This window comes from Canis aureus, chromosome 6, assembly GCF_053574225.1.
Source record: "Canis aureus isolate CA01 chromosome 6, VMU_Caureus_v.1.0, whole genome shotgun sequence".
Classification (NCBI taxonomy): Eukaryota; Metazoa; Chordata; class Mammalia; order Carnivora; family Canidae; genus Canis; species Canis aureus.
Genome location: NC_135616.1, coordinates 54,003,558 through 54,026,949, shown reverse-complemented (window position 1 = coordinate 54,026,949; position 23,392 = coordinate 54,003,558). Strand labels below are relative to the sequence as shown.

Genomic DNA, 23,392 nt, shown 5'->3' with positions numbered 1-23,392 from the left:
GAAAGCTACTCACAGGGCAGCCCAGATGGCTCAGCAGTTTAGTGTCACCTTCGGCCCAGGGTGTGATCCTGGAGAATTGGGATCAAGTCCCTGCATGGAGCCTGCTTCTGTCTCTGCCTGTGTCTCTGCCTCTCTCTTTGTGTGTCTCTCAAAAAAAAAAAAAAAAGAAAAAAAAAAGAACGAAAGAAAGAAAGAAAAGAAAAGAAAAGAAAAGAAAAGAAAAAAAGAAAAGAAAGAAAAGAAAAGAAAAGAAAAGAAAAGAAAAGAAAAGAAAAGAAAAGAAAAGAAAAGAAAAGAAAAGAAAGCTACCACAATTATGATGCCTAGAAGAGGGATAAATAACTTGGGAAAGATGAAAAAGTGGAAGGTAGCTGAGGTATTCAAGAGATGAGAAGAAAGATAACTTGAGTTAAAGATAATAGGAGCTAGCCTAGTAAAGGATCACATTATTCCTTATAAAGGGACTCATGTGAAATAGGCAAAGAAACGTGAAACAGCATGGTGAATGTGCGCAGGGCATGAAAAGCTTTTGGATACAAGCATAAGTACAGATAACCTGGAAAGCCTGGGTTATGCAGGGCCTTTTATACCATGCCAAGAAGCTTAGGTTTTATGCTGTTAGCACTAGGAGCTGAATAGTTTTCACCACCACAGTGACATCACTTAATTTTAATTCCATAACAATCATGGTATGGCTGTGCGGAAGCTAGGTTGGAGGGTTACAGATGGCGAAAGCATGAAGTCCATTGCTATAGTCCAGGAGATGAATGATGCCAACTTGAACTCAGTGGCTGTAGGAAGCATAGGTGATCAATTTCAGAAATACTTAGTAAGTGACGCCTGGGTGGCTCAGTGGTTGAGCGTCTACTTTCAGCTCAGGGCATGATCCCAGGGTCCCAGGATTGAGTCCCACACAGGGTTCCCTGAAAGGAGCCTGCTTCTCCCTCTGCCTAGGTCTCTGCCTCTCTCTCTCTCTCTCTCTTTCTCTCTGTGTGTCTCTCATGAATAAATAAATAAATAAAATAAATAAAATCTTTAAAAAAAAAAGAAATACTTAGTAAAATAAGCTGTTTAAAAATCATTAGTAACCTTGGCAAGGGCAGTTTCAGTATCATGATGGGAATAGAAGACACATTTCATTCCTTATCCACAGCTGCAGAAATCACAGGAATTGTGGAAGTGGTGATTAGGAGCTCCCAAATATGGTTGCTTATTAGGAGCACCAGGAGAACTTTAGAAAAATACAGATTATGCTGGCTTAACTCCAGACCCACTGAGTTGGTCACCATGAGTCAAGCCCAAGAACCCTTATTCTGACAAGTCCCTTAAGTAAACCCTTATTCTGACAAGTCCCTTAAGTAAATCTGACAAAGACATCCATATATTTACCTTGGGAGATGCTGGGATGGACCAGCCTTTCAAGTATATTTAAACCTTATAATTCAAATCTATTTGATTCCTAGACTCAGACAGCAAGAGTTCAGAAAGTAATAGTTGGGAAGACAAGGAAGGAGCTAAGCCAAGAGCAGAAGATGGCAGAGGTCAAAATCCTAAGTAGATTTATAATATTAAGAAAATAGATAGAGGAGCACCTAGGCAGCACAGTGGTTGAGCATCTATCTGCCTTTGGCTCAGGTCATGATCCCAGGGTCCTGGGATCAAGTCCTGCAACAGGCTCCCTGCAGGCAGCCTACTTCTCCCTCTGCCTGTGTCTCTGCCTCTCCTCTGTGTCTCTCATGATTAAATAAATAAAAGCTTAAAAAAAAAAAAGAAAATGGATACAGCAGTACAGATGAGAGAAGAGATACCTAAAAAACTAAGACACATGGGCAAAGAACATTAGTTTTCAAGCTAAGAGCATTAGTTCCTCAAACACAGTCAATTTTATCAATTTTATCTCATAAGTATAAGTATAAAATATAAATCTCTTGGGGTACCTGGCTGGCTCATTTGGTGGAGAGTGGAACCCTTGATATTAGGCTTGTGAGTTTAAGCCCCACGTTGGGTGTAGAGATTATATATATATATAATATATCTAACTAAAGATTACTTACTTTCATTCCCAGTCCTAACCCATCTGAAGTTGGGTCAACAATTTAATTAGTGAAAACTCAATAAAAATTAAGTACCTAAAACAGAATTGTACAAGATACTGTGGGTAATTCCAATAAGGAGTTTGTATTTGTCTCAGGGACCAAAAACTTATGTAAATCAGTCAGAAACCTGGAAGTGCCAAACAGCATAGCACCAACCCTAAAGTCATCAAAAGGTCAGAGAAGGCTGTAACCTGGCCTCTGGCCTCTGACCTCTGCCTCTGGCCCATCTCAACTTGTCAAATTCTTCCTCTCTAATGCTCATTTCAAACCGTACCTCTTTCATGAAATCTTTCCTGGACTCTCCAAAGAGGTGTGATATTTTCTTTTAATTTTCCAGAATACACTGTAATTCTAAAGGCACCCAAATTCTGTCTAAACTTCCATCCCCAGTAATAAACACAGATATCACATATGTTGCTATGTGAGACACTGTCTGAAGTGTTTTACGTGTATTAACTAATTTAGTCCTCCTAATCCTTAGGACCAATGAGATAGGTCCTCCTATTACCCCATTGTACAGATGAGGAAGCCAAGGCACTAAGAGAGGTTCAGTAATTTCCTAGGATAACAGAACTACCTAAGTGGCAAAGCTAGGATGTGAATGCAGGCAGTCTGGCTCCAGAGACTGCATGTTCTTTACCATAACACTTCATGAGTTCTGGAGTACACCCAATGTTAGTCTACATTAGACTCTGTTGAGGGCAAATACTTTTTAGTTGTCTTTTCATCCCAAAGTAAGCATCCAAGTATATGTTGATTGTTGGAATTTCTTTTGGTCACAAAAGATCATGCTCTGCCCAGCTATGCTCATTCCTGTGTCAGAAACGACCACTTTATACACAGAAAAGATGAGAAAAGTGAAAGGAAAACACATTGCAGAAAGGCGGAAAACAAAAGCTACACAGGTAAAATGTTTTGAAAATCACGTAGAGGTTTGAAAAGATGGGTATTAACTCTAAATTCCTGAGGATGGTGACATGAAAGTTGTGTGTTGGAAAATGAATCTGAGAGCAGCAATATTAGCATGGAAAGGATGAATGAGAAACAGGAAATGAGAGAGCAGGATGCCATCAGAGATCTCCAAGTATAGGGGAGGACCTGGTCTAGAATGTTCTGAATAAGGAAATTCTAATATGTATTAGATTTAGGAAGAGGATTTTAGAAATGAAAAAGAAGACTAAATGAGATTTTTCCAATGAGTTTTAGATCAGTACATCGCTGAAAAAAGAGGTGGATTGTTAAAGCAGATTTTAAAATCAAGCTGTTATTCCTTTTTTTTTTTTCAAAGAATAATACAATTTATCACTAAAACATTTTTTATTCATAGCTGCTTCTTGGAATTTGCCATTCTCTGAGAGATTCCAGGGTTTTTTTTACATCCACAACTATTTTTTGAAGGCCTGGAAAGACTTGACCCAGGGAGGTCTTAACCCTTTTCTATGTCTGACACTTTTTATCTACTTAGAAATAGTCTATAGAAAACATACGTTTTGAGGAGCACCTGGGTGGCTCAGTTGGTTAAGCGCCTGCCTTGGGCTCAGGTCATGATCCCAGGGTCCAAACATCAAGCCCCACATAGGGTCCCTGCTTCTCCCTCTCCTGCTCCCCCTGCTTGTGCTCGCTTCCTTTCTCTCTCTCTCTCTGTCAGATAAATAAATAAAAAATTTTTAAAGTACATTTTTTTAAAAGCCAGGTTGCTTACTGACACCCAGCAAGCTAAATCATAGACTTTAAGTTAAAAAGAAACTTTAAAGTCCTTTTGCTCAATCTGCCTCCCGTTTACACCATGCCAAGGAGCCAGTCGGTCTTTCATCCCTGGCCTCTATCCTTCTGGTGATGGAATACTTACTGCTTCAGAGGAACTCATTCCATTTCTTAACTCTTCTGTTGAGTAATCTTCTGATGTTAAGTTTAAATCTGTCTACCTGTAACTTTCATTCATTTGTTCTGTGTCTTCTAGGGACCTACAGTCAATCCAATCTCTCTCCAGTTAACAGCTCGTTAAATATTTGGAGACAACAACATGACACCAACTACTTTCTAACAAATGCCTCACATAGGAATCGTCAGCCTGGTTACCCTAATAATAACAGCACAGTGCTTATCAACTGTAGAGACTTGTACCCTACTGGGTCACCAAGTTCTTTGATAGAGCAGTTCTTTGCAAAGAGTCTCACATATAACCTGGAATATAGTAGACTCTCAAAATACGACTATACATGACTCAGTAAATAAATAAATCCATCTGCAAACAGAATTTTCAAACATATTCTCAACTGGTTTTATCATCTACCTATAACCAAACAAGTTTATTCTTTCTGTCCTCAAAAATCAAATAAATGTCATATGAAGAAAATATAAACCCAGAAATAATCTGGCAAGTATTCAGGTAAATGAAACATCTTAACAAGTAAGAAACCTCAATGGGGGAGACCATTTTTATTGTATATCTTTTTGAAATGTCTCAGTTTTTAACATATGTACCTATTCATTAACTAAAAGATAGTTAATTTATCAAAATAAAAATAATAAAATTATCTTCATTTTAAATTGTCTAGTGGAATAGTATGGTATAGTGTGAATTGTGCCTTCTGTAATAAAAAGATCTGTCCTACTACACAAATATGGAATCATCAAATAAATGATTAAAAATAACATTAGATTTAATCTATTCCAGAGACATTCAACAATTTTGAGGCCAACCGTAGTAAGAAATTAATTTCATATTGCAGCATGATATACATATATAAATATATAACTAATGCAAAAGTTCCCCAATAATGTATTTATCATTACTATTCAGGATATTTACTCTGATATTTTTTAAAAGCTGTCACAACCCATTAAATTGATATCCTGTCCTGCTAATAAAGTCATACCCACAATTTGAGAAACACTGATCTAGTCCAAAATCCACCCCTACCTACAACCAATTTATTGATAAAGAAGGTACAATTCAGCTTGAATAAGTGGTATATACAGAATCATACAGCTAATTCATATAGCATTAAATGAAAATGAGAACTGAAATGCAGCTCTTAACTTCATGGAAGGTGCAAAGAGTTGGGCAGACAGACAAGGCAACCAATTGTGCGGTAAGATCCCTGTGCAGGAAGATATGAACAAGGACCACCAAGGAGGGGCTTCTAAATCAGACAGGAAGAGCTGAGGAAAACCAGTAGGGTTATGGTTATACTGGACTAATCCCAGCTTTCATTGCTTTTCCCCATGGTGAAGCAATCCTTTAACAAACATCCATCTCAAACTAAATAATTCATGAATACTCCTAACGCCCACAGCAGTTAAGACTTCATCTGTTTTTCTTCCTATCTCCCTACAATACAGTAGACATTCACACTCAATTAAGCAAAACTTCCTCCTTCCGGTTCCTGCCCTTGTTCTTGAAGCAAGAGATTCATGATCCTTCCACCATTTCCCTTCTTCAATTAAGAAAAAAAATCCTTGGGAAAATATAATATTCATGGTCGATAAATCAAATCAAGTATCACCCCCAAAAATTTCACATGTTTCTTTGTTAGGGTTAAGTAAACAGATCATGAAAAGTTTCTTAAATTGAATCCACAAAACTGCAGCCAGTATTCAGAAAGTTATATTGGTATTTCTAGATGAAAATACAAAAATCTCACCACACAATGGTTATTGTCCAGGAAGTAGGATTTAGAATCATGAATGCTAGGACCCGTGAAAATAGACCATGAGCCTTTTCCCCTCTTTTAAATATATGAAAAGAATGAATCTCAGTTTTATTAACCAGAAAGCAGAAACACACAGATCTCTAAGTTTCCTCTAGATAAGGCACTCAAAGCTACTCTTACACAAATGTTCTGAGGCATACCTAGTAACACAAAGACAACATCATTCCAAATAGAACCAGTTAGCTTCCACCAGAGCTGAAACTGGTGGTTAGTAAGTTGTGAGACTGTCAATTGAGTCAGAATATGAGTTTTTCCACTGAAAATAATCACTGGATATTACTTCAACTTCTATACGAATTGCACTACTTCTCTAAAGCCTAACAACACCAACACTATTTTTCTGTCTTACCTCCCAATCTCTTTGCTATAGATGTTTTCTGTTCCTTGGACTTAGCTTATACACTCACTCAGTAGTCCTGCTTTTCTAGTAGGACTCACTATTGTTTTTCCCACTTCTACCCCCATCTTTGCCTGTAATTTCATCTGATATTTTCAAAAGATACAGATATGCTAAGAATGGTTTATTCCATATCATAGAATCAAATACTTTCCTTAAAATTTATTCTAAGAACAAAGGAAAATTGCAGCAAAACTCATTTTAATTCTACTATTGCAATGTTACTAATTCTATTACATTCATTATCTCTAATATCACCATTTAAACCTTAGCATGGGGCAGCCCGGGTGGCTCAGTGGTTTAGCCCCGTCTTCAGCCCAGGGCCTGATCCTGGAGACCCAGGATCGAGTCCCACGTCAGGCTCCCTGCATGGAGCCTGCTTCTCCCTCTGCCTGTGTCTCTGCCTCTCTCTCTCTCTCTCTGTCATGAATAAATAAAATAAAATATTTTAAAAAATTAAAATAAAATAAAAATAAACCTTAGCATATCATTTAACTTTTACCAGCTCAATCTTCTTCATTTCTGATTGAAGTTAATAAAACAAGTCTTTACTCTCTTCTCAGGAATATGTTTGGATTAATAAAAGAATAAATAGAAAAGTGCTCTGGGGGCCGCCCAGGTGGCTCAGCGGTTTAGCGCCACCTTCAGCCCAGGGTGTGATTCTGGAGACCTGGGATCAAGTCCCATGTCAGGCTCCCTGCATGGAGCCTGCTTCTCCCTCTGCCTGTGTCTCTGCATCTCTCTCTCTCTCTCTCTCTCTCTCTCTCTCTCTCTCATAAATTAAAAAAAAAAAAAAAGGGAAAAGTGCTCTGGAACTGATGAGAGAAAACACACAAACTGGATTTATGTTGTTTTACGCTGTTTAAAGAAAAAAATACACTATGGGTAATGTTAAGTGTGGATGTGGACAATGCTTTCTCTAAAGAAGGCCCATATATTTTCTAAGTTAGGATGATCTAAAAGTTAGTATTTTGACGCAGCTGTAATTTTCCAACATGCACAAAATGGAGAATTTGCATATATGCTTTACTATCATCTCTCCTAAATTTATTTTTGTTTTTAAAAATATTCTGAAAACTTCCAGTCTAGATAAAAGACATAGACTAATAGCCATTAAATGGGTTCTAGTACCAACTCTAATGTGGTGAGGGAGGTTCCCAAGCCAACAAGCAGTGCTCAGATTCCAAAGGTTGAGGGCCCAGTCCCATAAGCTTGTACCCCAACACTTCAAATGCCAATCTGATCCTCTCTGAGCTCAATTAATTTGCTAGAGTGCCCCACGGGACTCAGAGAAACATTTAACTTATTAGATTACCAGTTTATCATTAAAGGATATAAGTCAGGAACAACCAGATGGAAGAGATGCATAGGGCAAGGTATGGAGAAAGGGTGAGGTAATCCATGCCCTCTTCAGGCAATCTAGACTCCCTAAATCTCCATGTGTTCACCAACTCGGAGTTTTCTCTCTCCTGGGTTTTTATGAAGGCTTCATTTCATAGCCAAGATTGACTGAATCACTGGCTACTGGTAACTGATTCAACCTTAAGTTCCTCTCCTCTCCCAGGAAGCTGGGGGAAAGGACTGAAAATTCCAACCCTCTAATCACAGGGTTAGTTCCACTGACAACCAGCCCCCATCCTTTTCCAAGTCACCACATAATATAACAAAAAGACTACTTTATCACTCTCAATACTTTGGGAATTTCAAGTTTTGTGAGCTATAAGACAAGAACTGTGAATGAAGACCAAACAGTATGAGAATTGTATTTTGGTCATATGAAATAAGATCTTTTTTTTTTAAATAAAATCTTAAGAAAAAAGTGGGGGGCACCTGCATAGCTCAGTCAGTTAAGCATTGGACTCTGGGTTTCAGCTCAGGCCATGATCTCAGAGTAGTGAAATCAAGCCCCACAATGGATTCCTTGCTCAGCAGAGTCTGCTTGTCCCTCTCCCTCTGCTCCCCACATGCAATAAATAAATAAATAAATAAATAATTTTTTAAAAAGGAGAGAGAGAAATATATTTGTCATATGAATGATCAAATATATATTTTCTTATAAATCATAATATCATAGCCATAGTTTATTGAATGCACATTATGGACCATACACTATACATTATCTTACTTAGAACTCGCATGCACATAAAATAATAAAGTCCGTATTTTACCCCTATACTGCAGATGAGGAAATTAAGTCCCAGGGAAGTTCAGTGCCTTACTGAGGAGCCATGCTACCAAACAAGGCAGAGGTAGGACTGAAACACCAGTGAGCAAAGCCTGCATTTTGGCACCAGGATATGATGAGTCCTTGTCAAATGTTGGCTTTTTGAGATCTAAGAAATATCATAAATAAGATTAGTCACCCATCAAATTACTAATTTAAATGAATTTGTCTTTTCAATTCCAAGCCACTGAAACAATAGACAATGAGGTCCTTCAGAAGCCCTACCACTTCTAAGAGGTATGTATGTGTTATTCATGGGTATATCATGACCTTGAAGCAGTAGGAGATGAAAATGAGACACTGTCACAAAATAGTACTGAGGCACACACTTTAAACTTTGAGAAATACAGGACTTTCAGCAGGGATGTCAGAAAAACAAGATCTAAAGCAGTCCTGTGTCATTCACATAATTCATGGATTAAATATATCATCCTTTTCCTCAACAACTATCTTGCCTTTCTAATCAATGAATATTAAGGATTTAACACAATATTAATGTTTGTTGAAATTATTAAAATAATTTCTATGATATTGATGGGCCTCACTCTAAGAACACAAAAACAAAAAAGTAACAATACCTAAGAAACAGGAAAACTAAAAGGTGAGGATTTGCTACCCAATACCTATCTTTTATTTTACCAAAAAGTTCTATTCATTTCTTAAAACAGTAACTTGCCATATTTATATGATTTACCAATGCTCAACTTTTCAAAAGCTTTCTTTGGTTTAAGCAAGGTCTATCAGTGACCACCACAGACACAACTTTCTAGATACGCCCACCTGGTGGGAAAACATTAATAATGTGTGAAAATATTCACTATTGCATTTAGTCTTTTCCTGGGCCTGTTTCCTAAAAGTCACAAATATACTAGCGTATATTATCGCAGCCAACTTACTGGTCTAAGCCTAAGCTTGACAAAAATCCTGCTCCTTCTTTCCTTCTGCTATTGGTAGGGCAGGGGGATGAAGCATCACTGCAGATCTGCTAGTGAGCAAAGTAATGAAGGGAAATATCTAGGAGGCAGAAAGACTGGTCTAATGGAAAGGAATGGGAAAACGAGGAGGCAGACCGAGGATACAAGGGAGGCACCTTAAAACAACAAGAGGAGGAAAAGAAGATGATGACCTGAACAGGGCTCCCAGTTCTGAACACCAAGTTCCAAATTCAGCTCTGATTCTGTCTCTGACCTTGGGTAAATCTCTCAGTCTCTCTGCATCCTAATGTAGCTCTTATGTTAGCAAATTAAGACAGAAGAAAGTTTCTTACAGAACCTAGTGAAACGCCTGTACTTGCTACTGATAAAAGCAAAGCTAAGCTTCCTATGACAAAACAAAACAAAACAAAAAATACCAACTTGGTATTAATAAACCCTCTAATCTGTCAGGACAGTGTTTAACTCAAAAATGCATATTGTTCAGTGTCAACACTATTCCTTTACCCTCCCCCACTTCTAAACAATATCAACACATTCTAATCTCAGGTTTGCCTGTAGAAAATCTTCCCTGACATTTTGTCTTCAGTTTACTTCATTACTTGAACTAAAGGCCTTATTCTTGGGATGCCTGGGTGGCTCAGTGTTTGAGCGTCTGCCTTCGGCCCAGGGCATGATCCCAGAGTCCCAGGATCGAGTCCCATATCAGGCTCCCTGCATGGATCCTACTTCTCCTCCCTCTACCTATGTCTCTGCCTCTCTCTGTGTGTGTATCTTGTGAATAAATAAATAAAATATTTAAAAAATAAATAAATAATAAAGGCCTTGTTCTTAAAAAGAAAATAGAATTCCACTCCCTTCAGCATTAGTGCCTTAGAGGTACATATAAAGCAGTTGGCCTAATCCATCCCACTCTCACTCAGCCTTTACTGCATCCAGCTATATTTTTAATCTCTCCAACCTTTTTTCTTTCCTCCTAATCTTCTCTCAGGCCCTCTCCAGTACATTGTATCTCTTTGTGATAAAGTGATAGTCTAAATTCAATGCTTTGCTGTGGAGTCAGACACTGAAACACAGATAACCACTTTCCCACTTTGACATCGATACTCTAGTTACATGCAGCCTTGAGTTAAAATGATACCAAGCTGCCAAACGACACTGGAAACTCATATATTGTCTACTTTCCTCTTATATCCCAATTCAATTTCAGAATTGTGGGTTTTCAAGGTTTTTTTTTCTTTTTTGTAAAAGTAAGTTGACATAGTATAATTTATTTTATCCCAATTTGCATTATACCTAACTGCATTTATTTTATAAAACCACTTGAAAGTTGAGCTCTCATACCTTACGTTGTCAGTTCTTTTTGTAAGAACATCAGTTTCTATGCATTCATACTTCCTGCTATATTCTTACTCAGTGTACTCAGAACTCAATAAATATATGTTCATTGACTTGACTTGATCATACTTCTCAAGAGCATCAATAGGAGTCATATCCAAGGCTAAATCTCAGTTTGGCCACTTACTAGCCATGTGACTCTAATTACTCTTGTCTCTAATCCTGAGTTTTCCTCCCTTATTGACAAGGGGATGTGAAAACAGGGAAAGTAAGGAAAGCATGGAAAGTATGTAATAGTGTCCATGCTTACAACTCATTAAGGCTAAATAAACACTGGCTTCCTTCTTACTTCTACTTTATAAAAATGTAGTGGATTTTTAAATTAATGCTGAGGAGCACCTGGGTAGCTCAGGGTTAAGCATCTAATTCTTGATTTTGGCTCAGGTCATGATCTCAGAGTCAGGGGATTGAGCCCTGAAAGGGCTTGGTGCTGAGCATGGAGCCTGCTTGGGATTCTCTCTCTATATCTGCCCCCCCATCTCTTAAAAAAAAATGTTTAATCAATTAAATAATCAATTAATGCTGAGACTGCGAGAAATTACAAAGCAGACTCAGAGATGGGCAAAACTTCATCCAGACAGAAAAAAAAAAAAAAAAGTGGATTATTCTATACAGTACATTAATTAATTTAGGGTTCCCTTGACTTGGCTCTTGTGGGAGAGAAAAAAAATCATCTCTTTCAGCTGCTTGTAGTCCCCTCGATATCAAATAAATTATAATAATAAATAAAACATCATAATTTAACTCCATTTACTAGCCCTAACAAAAGGTACTACTACCTAAGAAAAACACCTAATAATCCAATAGCCTAACCTTTAGCATAATAACATAGCTAACTATTAAAGTTTCCATTCCTCCCAAGTTCTGGATGACTGTCTATCCAAATTTACTCTTAAAGAAATCAATAAAGTACACTCTGATATCTGATCATCAACAGTAAATTTCAAAACAGAGATATCCTATCCAAGTCCAATATACCTACTTGTATTCTTCTCAGATACTATTAATAAAAAAGAATTAAGTTGATTGTAGTAATTAACTCCAACTGTACACTTGTGATCACCTAAAGTATATCTTGTATGTTAATTCAGCAAAAGTATCTTCATAAGTTCAGATTTTATCAATTCATTGTTGGACCAAAAAAAGTTCAAGTGTCTGACATTTTATTTAAATAGACTCTTGGAAAAAAATAAATAAATAGACTCTTGGGAACCATGAAGCACAATTTTCAAAAATTATCACAACTTAATTGTTAGCACCTATTTATCTAATCATTTTAATACCCGGAAGCTATTTTTTGAAAAATATTCACTAATTCAGCTGCTTTGATATTTAAAAAAATAATTTTCCTCAATACAAACCTGTTTCTGAATTAAGAAGTTTTACTAATATGAATGCTTCTGTGCCTAATCTCACTCGCAATTAGAGAACTCTGGCCTCCTCAATTTTTAACTACTCTCTTGAAATCAGTCAAAGTATTCAAGAATAGATTAGTGCCTATCTAAGCCATGTAAATGACTTAAGGATTTTTTTTAAATTATCCAGTTATGTCCATTGCAACAACAGCATCAAGTGGCTATTAAGGTTCTCTCTCAAAAAAAACTTTTATTAGACAATCCACATATCTGTCTTTAAAACATCACAACTAGGGACGCCTGGGTGGCTCAGCGGTTTAGCACCTGCCTTTGGCCCAGGGCATGATCTTGGAGTCCTGGGATAGAGTCCCACATTGGGCTCCGTGCATGGAGCCTACTTCTCCCTCTGCCTGTGTCTCTGCCCCTCTGTCTCTGTGTCTCTCATGAATAAATAAATAAAATCTTTTTAAAAATCACAACTATATAAGTATACATTTGACATTTCCACTTGAAATGCACTCCCTTAACACAGTCACTTTGAAAAATCTTTTTTTAATCATTAATCACAAAACCTGCTATATTTGTACAAAATTAAAAGTCTAGCACTCAGACTAGAATAAAATAATGTGGAATTCTCTGCCTATATAATTAGTATTGAAAAACTAATGTTTTTAACAAGTATATCATTATAAAACATTTTCACATTAGCAACTAATACAGTTTTCCTTTAACACCTCCATAAACAAGTTATATGTATTCTAAACACATACTTAAATAAACAACCCAATTACATGCTAGAGCTCCCTTCAAGAATGTCTAATATAGTAAAGTAGTTATTCTTTAACTAATGTGGCTTCTGCCTAAGGGGTTGCCTCAAATCTTCTGTGAAATAAGGCAAAGTAGACTTAAATAAATATGAACACTACTATTAATATGGCAGCTTCTTGTCCATTTAGGAGGTGCTTTTTTTTTTTTTTAAGATTTCATTTATCTATTCATTCATGAAAGACACAGAGATAGAGAAAGAGAGAGAGAGGCAGACACACAGGCAGAGGGAGAAGCAGGCTCCATGCAGGGAGCCTGACGAGGGACTTGATCCCAGGACTCCAGGACCACGCCCCGGGCCAAAGGCAGGCGCCAAACCGCTGAGCCACCCAGGGATCCCCAGGAGGTGCTTTTTAAGTGTGGTCAAAGAAAGAAGTTAAAAGTATTTATCAGAGGATTTGGTAATTCTATGTATGGAGGGAGCAATATGGCACCCTGGTTTACAGTATAGGTATAGAGCCCACACCTCAGGTTGGATCCTAGCTCCACTGTTTTTATGTTAAATTAAATTAGCCATCAGCAAGTTACTTAACTGTCTAAATCTCAATTTCTTCTTCCATAAAATGAAACTCATAAGAGTAACTTCCTTTGTAAGGTTTTATGAGTATTAAATGAGAATACCCATGTAAGAGTCCTTAGAGTAGCACCAGATGCATAGCAAGCTCTCAATAAATGTTAATCACTATCATAACCATCATCATATCAACTCACTGCACTGCAATAAAAAAAAACCACTGGATATGAAAGTAGTTGAGTAAATTCAGTTCTTTAACACACAAACCAAATGGGCAGACCCCACACCAGATAATGAACCCCTATATTCACACGATAAGTCTCAGCTTCTACTCACTAGACCTTTCGCTGCCTCTCACTGCCAGTCTATAGCTCATCTGAACAACCAAAAGAACAATCTGGTTACTCACGCTATATTACATTAATATGTAAATTCATCACTTCAGAAAGAATATCACAAACAAGTAGTTCATTCATGACTCATTTTATTCATAACAATTTAAAACTTGTCACCCCAAAATTGGATTTTACAGCTACAGTTTAATGAAGTAAACACATTCACAACCAGATTCATTCAGTGGTATCAAAAAAAAAATCAATATAAACTATCTGAGAGGAGAAAATAGTTAATCCACTAAATATGGATTGTTAAGTATTGAGGAAAATGCATCATTATTTTGAAGAGAACAAGCTTAAATGAGAGCAAACACAATTCATACAAGCAATGACCCCCTGTTTTATGACTACATTGGATAACTACAATACGCCAGAGTCCTCAAATGAAAACAGCTACGTGTAAAAGAATAAAGTTTCATCCTTAAAGGAAAGGACCTTATCCTTATTACAAAACTTCTGGATAACAAAAAGATAAAAGGTTATAGTGGAATACAAGTAGTTTTTTTCTGCCTAGGACCAATCTCCTTTCAAAATTGAGAACTCCTTTTTCCCTAAGGTTGGTTTATAATTAGAAATTAGATTCCTCAATAATTCAATGACCGAAACCTTTATTAAAGTCAAATGACCTTTTTAATTAATTTTTCCTAATATATAAGTTCTGCTAGGCAAGTGTCATCTCTACAGATAATAAAGCCTTTATATATTTATTAAGTGAGTTTTTCCCTCTATGTTCACCCTTTTCTTTGATTTGATATTTTAACAGTAATTGTTGGTAAAACTTTAAAAAGTATAACAGAGTACTATTGTGCTAAATGCTCTGATTTGTATAATACTTATAATGTCCTTATTTTTCATTCTAAATGAAAAGCACAAAAATGCTTAAGCTAAAATATTTTACTCTTCCATATATCTTTTCCTTTTAATTCACATTTTAAGACTATAGCTAGTGAGGGGAAATGTATACAACTTTATTACAGCATTAAGAAGTGTGTCAGGATTTGAAAACCTGGAGAACAGAATTGAGATATGTGCATAATACTGACATTAGGTTCAACAGCTCTTGACACAAACAATGCATTTATAAGACAGGCCTATCCAAGTAAATATATGAAAAAGATGCATAAAAATATGGTAACTGCATTTGAATTACTTACAATTGTAGTCTTCAATTGTTTGTTTAAAAAACAAAAGTAGTTAAATGACTATTAAGGCACCATGTTAAATGTGCTGGAGTTTGAAAATTCAAAATTACATTGTCCTCAAATCTCACTTTCCTATGGATACCACTTTAAATTTAGTGAATTTCACTGACACTAAATCAAAAAAAGTAAAACTCTTAATTAAGTATATGACTGTCGTGTTTATGTCTGAAATCACATCCATCACTTCACCATTAGTCTAAGATGACGTATGCAAAATGTTTTACCATCACTTTTCTCATCACTCAAAATGGTAAGACCGAAGTGAAGGGATTAAGAGATTTACGCAATGATACCAGCCAATTGTCAGCAATTCTACTTTTTTATTAGGATCCTAAGCTTTCTAGTTCACACAAGGGGAAAAAAGAATATCATCAGAGAGATAGAGCATCATCTAAGATAGAAGAATATGCACTTTATAGATACTAACATTCCCAAAGGAGATGTGGGAGTATGGAAATTTTACACACCACCAAATACTAACAGAAATCAAAAAAAAAAAAAAAAAAAAGAAGAAGAAAAGAAAAGAAAAAAAGGAACAGGACCCTCTGGAATCTCCAGTCACTTAACTAGCCAAGTAAAGGGAGTGAAGTACAATCTGGATTGTCCCCTCTCCGGCCCGCTGTCTCACGGCTGCACATTTCTACCTGGTTTACTACAGGGAACAGATTTCAGCCCTCGTAATGCTCTCAAACGGGCTTTTCTTGGCAAATGTCTGCGCTCCTCAGGCGAGGCCGTTAAGGTAACTTAATCCCTGGCGAACTGCTCAGGGGAAGCAATGCTGATTCCCAATTCAAAAATGAATCCTTTAAGCTCTTTCCGTGCGAAGAGCCACGATGAAATCCGTAACTCTAACTGAGACCCCTCATTTTATCTCGAAGCCCCGCAGGACAGAGGCGAGCCCCGGGAACGGAAGCCGCCGCGGGTGGGGGGGGGGGGGGGGCGCAGGGAGGTGCGAGAAAGATGCTGGTCAATTCCGAGAGGATGCAGGAATGACATGGCATCTGGGCAACCCGGGTCCACGTTCCCCTCCCTCGACACAAGCCTGGGGCTCTGAAGGGTGCCCACGCGGACACACACCACCTTTTATTCTTCGACTCCTGGGGAGGAGAATGGTGGGGAAGCGTGGCTGGATGAAGCTTTCACCACAACAAACGGCTCCTTTCTCCTCGCACCCCGCCTCCCCGGCGAGGGGCTGAGGGCGACTGTCTCCAGCCGCAGCCAGCTGAGCGCCGCCGAGACCCGGGGCGAGGAGGACGGCGGCTCCGCGGGGGGCGGGGGCGGGGGCGCCGGGAGCCTCGGGGAGGCTGGCAGGAAACGGGGGGGATGTGGAGCCGGGAAAACACAGCAGACGGGGACCGGGAAGCTCCCGGGCGCGCTCCGCATCCAGGCTGCCCGAGGCCGGCGCGCCGGGCGGACCCCCCTCCCCTGACTCCGCGACCGGAGGACGGAGAGGAAATGGCTTTGTATCGCAGGATGAAAGGCAGACAGGGGGGCCACCGGGCGGGGGCGGCGGGGCGGGGCGGGGCGGGGCGGGGGGGCGGCGGACGGAGGATGCCCGGAGCCGGGACGACCCCGCCCGCCCCACGGACGCCGCCGCTCTGCCCTCCATTCCGCCTGGGCCCCGGCCCGCCCCGGGCTCCCGCCGGCCCCGCACGCTCCAGCCGCCCCTAGCGGGGTCCCCGCCCCGCCCCCCGCGCCCTGCGCGCTCACCTGCCCACGAAGTTCTCGAGCACCGAGCTCTTGCCCGCGCTCTGGCCGCCCACCACGGCGATCTGCGGCAGCTCCAGCAGGCAGCTCTGTCCCAGCGCCGAGAAGGCGTCCTGCAGACGGTTCACCAGCGGGATCAGCTCCTCCATCTCCCGGTTCCCCATCGCGCCAGCGTCGCCGGCCGCCGCTGGTCCCTGCTCTCCTCTGCGACCTGGCTGGCGGGGGAGCCGGGGCCGCCCTTGCCGCCCTTGCCGCCCTTGCCGCCCTTGCCGCCCTTGCCGCCCCTGCCGCCCCTGCCGGGCTGGGTGCTGTCAGCCGGTTCCAGCGCAGACGTCGGACCCCGCCGCCCGCCAGCCGCTCGGCTCCTGACAGCTAACGGCCCGCAGCGCGCCTGCGCGGGCGAGAGGGGGCGTGGCCTGGCTCCTCGGCCGCCCCTCCGCGCCCCTCCGCGCCCCTCCTGGCCGCATTCCGCGGGAGGCTTCCCGACCCGACACCTCGGGCCGGCGCGCACGCACTGCCTCCCAGCTGCGGCCAGATGCCACGACCTCTGTCTCCCGCTACCAAGGCTCAGAGGCACAGTTACAGCGCCTGGTCCGGGAATCAGCGGCAGCTACAAAGCCAAAGACCAGGGAAAAGACCTACCGATAGGAGCTCAGCCTTGTCGCCAGCAGCAGCTTCAGTGCCTCCGTCGCCGCCAGAGTCACTTCCTAAAAGCAAATCTCATGTTCTCACGCCCTACTTTCAGAACCCACCTCTTCTCAAGGTGGCTGGCCTGGGGGTCTAAATTCTTCCACCTGATATCCATTTCAGGACCTGGGTAGCCTGACCCTACCTAATTATTCAACTCTAACAATTCCATCTCCCAGCTGTCGAAGCTAAGGTGAAGCCCGTCATGCTTACCCCGCATGGCTCCCTCTCTTCAATCACCACACTCATTATGTCCTGTAAGACTCCTCCTATAGGGTCTATCAAAGAGCGTGTACTCTGCACATATTCTGTTAAATTTAGCAAATTGAGACGTGCCTGTGCGTCGAGTCCTATGCCTGCTATGGAGACACAAAGATAAATGGTCATGCTTGCTCAGCCTCCTTAGACTGTTCCACTTTACAAAGAGATATCCATGCTTTCCAGGGTTTAATTCATGGGCCTTTTCTTGTCTCACACTTTATACTCTGCCTGAGGATTTTTGCCATGGCTTTGATTCTGCATAATGACTAGCGACTACAGAAATCTAAATTGCTAGCCCACGTCTCTCTCCTTTACCGTAGACTGTACTCAAAACTGGTCCTGGACCTCACTACCCGAATGTCCCACAAGTACCTCTGACTTAACTTACTCAAAACAGCTCATCTTTTCTAATCTCAGCATTTAATCCTATAAAGTCTCCTTTATTTATTTATTTATTTATTTATTTATTTATTTATTTATTTATTTATTTTTATTTATTTATGATAGTCACACAGAGAGAGAGAGAGAGAGAGGCAGAGACACAGGCAGAGGGAGAAGCAGGCTCCATGCACCGGGAGCCCGATGTGGGATTCGATCCCAGGTCTCCAGGATCACGCCCTGGGCCAAAGGCAGGCGCCAAACCGCTGCGCCACCCAGGGATCCCTATAAAGTCTCCTTTAACCCTAAAAGACTTGTATAAAAATGTCCAAACAACCAAAACACTAAGAATAACCCGAATGTCCATCAAAAGATGAACGAAAGAGCAAATTTGGACATACTTCTAAACAACAAAAAGGAGGGAACGTCTGATACAGCAGTAACATAGTTGAATCTCAGATACGTTATATTAAATGAAAGGCATCAAAGAGTACATATTGCGTGCTTCCATTTATACAAAGTTGTACAATAGGCAAAATTATCTACCATGATAGAAATCAGAGTACTAGATGCCTTTGAGGTGTAGGGATTGACTGCAGGAGGCACCAGAGATCTTCGTAAAGTGACAGAAATGTTCTATATCTTGATTTGGATATGAGTATATATTCATATATTCATGGACTCGAACTAAACATTTAAGATCTGTGCGTTTCACTGTAAATTGTATCTCAACTTTTTTAAAAAGCAAAAGAGAAAGACAAAGCTGAATGCACCATCTCCTCCACTGAAGCGTATCCCTAGTAGGATATCTGCCCAACATGCCTTTTCATGGAATCACGCCTCCATCCACCACATGGTTGTAGCCAGAGTAATCATGAAGATAGAAGGGCATGAAGAGCAACTAACCATGCCCTCCAGAGTCAACAAGAGGCCTGCCCAGTCCCAATCCAGAATCTGGAAGTCATTCTACTCCTTTTCTCTTTCTCTCCCTCATCCCCTACATCAGGTTGGATCCCAGATTATGCCCATTCTAACTCCCTAATACCCACCTCATCCTCTTCATCTTTACTGCCAGTACCTCATTTATAACTATCATTTGTTAACCACCTTCTTCCCATATACATGTACCCTAAATAGATTTTCATTATTGCATTTGGCACATTGCATTGAATCTCTGATTTACATGTCTCTTCTTCCACTAATGTGGAAGAATAATGTCCCCCTACCAACAATGTCCACATTTAAATCTCCAGAAGCTGTGAATATGTTACCTGACATGGCAAATGGAACTTTGCAGATGTGATTAAACTAAGGACCTTGCGATACGGAGATTATGGTGAATTATCTGAATGGGCCCAGACTAATCATACGGATCCTGAAGAACAGAGAGTCTTACCTGGCTGTTTCAGAAGGAGATGTGACTACAGTGGAGTGGTCACTGAGATGCAATTTTGCTGGCTTTAAGATGGAGAAAGGGGAGCCAGAAGCCAAGGATTGTTGGCTGCCTCTAGAAGCTGGAAAAGTCAAAGAAACAGATTCTGCCTAGAGCCTGCAAAAGGAACACAGCTCTACTGACACCTTGATTTTACCTCAGTGAGCTATGTATCAGACTTCTAACCTATAGAGCTGTAAGTAATACATTTGTGTTGCTTTAAGCCACTAAGTTTTGGTAATTCATTACAGCAGCTATAGAAAACAAATACAACTAATGATAAACTCTTTGCAGCCAAGATCCATCTTTGTGATTCTCAGTGCCTAGCACAGTGCTTAGCACCTAAGGACACCATAGTCAATGGGGGATAGACATAAACAAATTATCACAGCGTGGTGTAATAAGTGTCCCAGCGGTGATATGGACTGAACTATGTGTCTCCTCAAAATGTATATGTTGAGGCCCTAATCCTCAGTGTGGCTGTATTTAGGATGAGGTCAAATGAGGGTGGAGCCCTGATCCAGTAGGACTAGTGTCCTTACAGAGGCTTCCTCTATCTCTGCCATCTGGGGACACAGTGAGAAGCCAGCCATCTGCAAGCCAGGAAGAGAGTCCTCACCAGGAATCGAATCAGTTAGCACCTCAATGTTGAATTTCCTAGCCTCCAGAATTTTGAGGAAATAAACTTCTGTTGGTTAAGCCACCCAGGCTATGGTATTTTGTTATGGCAGCCTGAGCAGACTCAGACACCACATTTGCTTAAAGGAAAAAAAGGGAAAACAGGAAGGGAATCAGGGAGTAACAATTCTCTCTTGAAGCCTTGATGAGATGTCCTGCACTGTGCTACGTGCTGTGAGGAATACAAAAAACTCAGAAGCACTAGCCCTTGCCCTGAGTACCTGGCATTCTAATATAAAAAACCATGTGACCATGCAGTAGACAGAGAATGTATAATCATTATATAAATTTGAATTTCATGTGCACTGAAGCAATGTATGTCATCTCTATTCTCCAGAACTTAGTTCAAATCAATCCCACCCACCTACTTCAAGAAACTAACCTGAACTACTTTCGCTAACTGGTTTCCTTCTTTACTTCCCATTTCCAGAATCAGTTCTGCAATAACATGGAACCAGGAGAAATTTAATACTCACACTCCACATCCTTTTCGCATAAATTCATCTGTATAAAACAAATAGTGAAGAAAACAAAAACAAAGGGGAAAATCTGAGGGGGAATTTTTGACACAAAGACAACCTACACCTTTGAGGGTGGGTGTAAAGCTGAAAGGGGAGCCGGGTTAGCCTCCCCTGCTTCTTGTCTGCATCACACAATCACCTCAGCCTTGGTCCAGCACCAAGTGAAGAATGCCAATTCCAGCTTTCTTAACTATCGCACTGGTTCCCACCTTCCTAATGAGGCAGAAGATTCCTAAAGGTTAAGCCATTTTTAGGTGTGGCTCTCTATCTAAGAAGTTTACTTTTTATGAACACATCAGAACTATTACTGAAATAAGTATTTTCCTTCAGGGTCATTTTGAGAAGCAATAAGCTGGTGGCAATAATGCTGCATTTCACACAGTATCACTGGAACTCCTCCTTTGAAATTAATAAACCTTTTCCAAAAACTCAGACTCAGTATTCCACAGTCACACATCATTTCAGATGAACAGAATATTATCCTACCACGTTCATAGGTTTAGTACCAAATGACTTTTGGCTAATTCTAAGAATTAAATATATATGTATCTTAAATACACATATATTTTTTTAAAATATGCTGTAGGCTGAAAGCAAACTCTAAGGAGTTAGAGAGTGCTGAGTGGTGAAAACATCTCTGAAAAAATATTTAACCTCTCAAAAAGAGCCCACACTTGAATATATGATTGAGGAATTCCTGGTTTTTAAAAAATCAGCCACATTACTGCAGAGCCACATCTCGTATATCTCCCACAGTGCCTAGCTCAGTAATCGATAAATATTTATGAAGCATCTGAACCAAAACTTTAAGCATTTGTCATGTCATCCTTTGTGAGTGCCACTAGGTAAATTATAGTATTACTCTGCATACAATTGAGGGCCTGTTCAAGCCCTACAGTCCTTTCTCCAAAGGTTATCACTTAGGCAGATTTTAGATCATCCTGCAAATCAGTTTGTCTGCAGACATCTTTTGAGTTCTATTAAAGCCAGTGAAGTTCAATATAGACACACAGACTTTCATCTGTAGTTGTACTAGACTTTCCATCATAGTTGGCACTTATGTCTCTCCAGGCTTCTCTCCTTCAGTCAAGAGCAGGGGTCAGAAAGTAAAGACTCCCAATTTTATTGCCTGTATTTTTCCTTAGCTGTCATCAGGAAGCAAAATAACTCTGGAGGAACCACTCCAGTCTCCTACCCTTATCACTTCTGTCAATTTGAGATCTGACAGATGGAATCTCACCAGTTGTCCCCATGGAAGCATGGCTGAATCTACACACCTGCCAGGCAGAAAATACCAATCAGCAAGCTTAAGGTGTTAAAACAGAAGGGTTAGGAAGCACTCTCTACATCGCTTAAGTCGATTTAGCAGCCAGTTTGTGCCTCCTATCAAGTAGGTATAGCTGTATTCTGCTATAAGCATAATCTATACAAACCAAAGTAGAACAGAAATCACATAATTCCTTTTAAAAGGAGGGCCCCCTAGTGCTTTTTAATTCTCATTTGTTGAATTATGAATCCTATACACATAGAGATATACAGGGATAATTCTATATTAATTGTACATTATATGTAATTTTATATTATCATTAATAATACAGTAGTATTTTAGGCATATAGGTAAGCTATACTGGCCATTTAAAATATGCTTATGACAATTTTTCACTGACACAAAGAATGCTATGAATAAAATATTAAATGAAAAATGCAGGATATAAAATTATATATATAGTATTTTCATATCTGCATGTTGGACTATCTAGAGGAAAAAAAATAGAAAGAAATGTGCCTAAAAATTTAATGTTAGTCTCCATGAGAAAGTATTGGAAATTTTTATTGTCCTCTTCTCTTTTTACTCTCAAATTTTCTACAACGAATATGTATTACTCTTACAATTTAAAAGTGAATAAAAATGCCATTTGGCTGAACCATGAGTGGTTTACATACATACCAGCTTGTCAACAGCAAAAATGTTGTGTAATACAAGGTTATGATAACATGGCAAATAGAAGCAGGAGAGTCCACAAGCTCCTTGACCCCCAAGCCTTTGCCACTCACTGGCAGCTAATAACTGGCAAGGGATAACTAAGATTTTTAAATGGGAAACATTTCTTTCTGACCCAAACAGCAGAAATGTTATCAGCCCAGGCCACTACAGTCACTGGAACTATCATTAGCCAAGGACATCCAATTGTAGACTAGCCGAAACCATAGGAAGGTAGGTACATATGCTGAATTTTGTTTGCTTAAACCATATGCAGTAATCTATGGCATCAATAAGCCAGACCTAAAAGATTGCATCCTGTATGAATACATTTATACGGCATTCGAGAGAAACCAGAACTAATCTGTGATAACAGAAAGCAGTCTGGGCTGAGGGTGGGGACAGGGAATTGACTGCAAGGGGGCATGTGGAATCTCTATCTTGACTGTGCTGGTGGTTATGTGGTTGTAGATGTTTGCCAAAACTCATTGAACTGTAAACTTGAAATGGCACATTTTGTCTTATGCAAATTATACTACAATAAAAATAACCTATGGCATTTATGACACATACCTATATAACATGTAATGGTACCACAGAGTCTGATAGACTCTGGATAACCTTAGTAATGGCCAGCCATAATCATGCTGTGTTTTGAGAGGACAAAAATTAAATATACCTACTCCCTAAGAA

General features: G+C 39.9%; 1 protein-coding gene across 7 annotated transcripts in view; it reads right to left on the bottom strand.

The window, feature by feature from the left end:
• The window catches only part of DNM3 (dynamin 3), a 553,762-nt gene extending 536,626 nt beyond the window's left edge, over nucleotides 1-17,136 (bottom strand). For 6 of the 7 annotated variants that reach the window (XM_077901675.1, XM_077901673.1, XM_077901674.1 and 3 more), the window contains exon 1: nucleotides 16,765-17,136. In XM_077901675.1, coding sequence (XP_077757801.1) covers nucleotides 16,765-16,925 — 161 coding nt within the window. In that variant the 5' untranslated portion in view covers nucleotides 16,926-17,136. The remainder of the gene's footprint in view (nucleotides 1-16,764) is intronic. The other variant, XM_077901679.1, reaches the window with a different exon arrangement.
• Nucleotides 17,137-23,392: the final 6,256 nt, after the last annotated feature.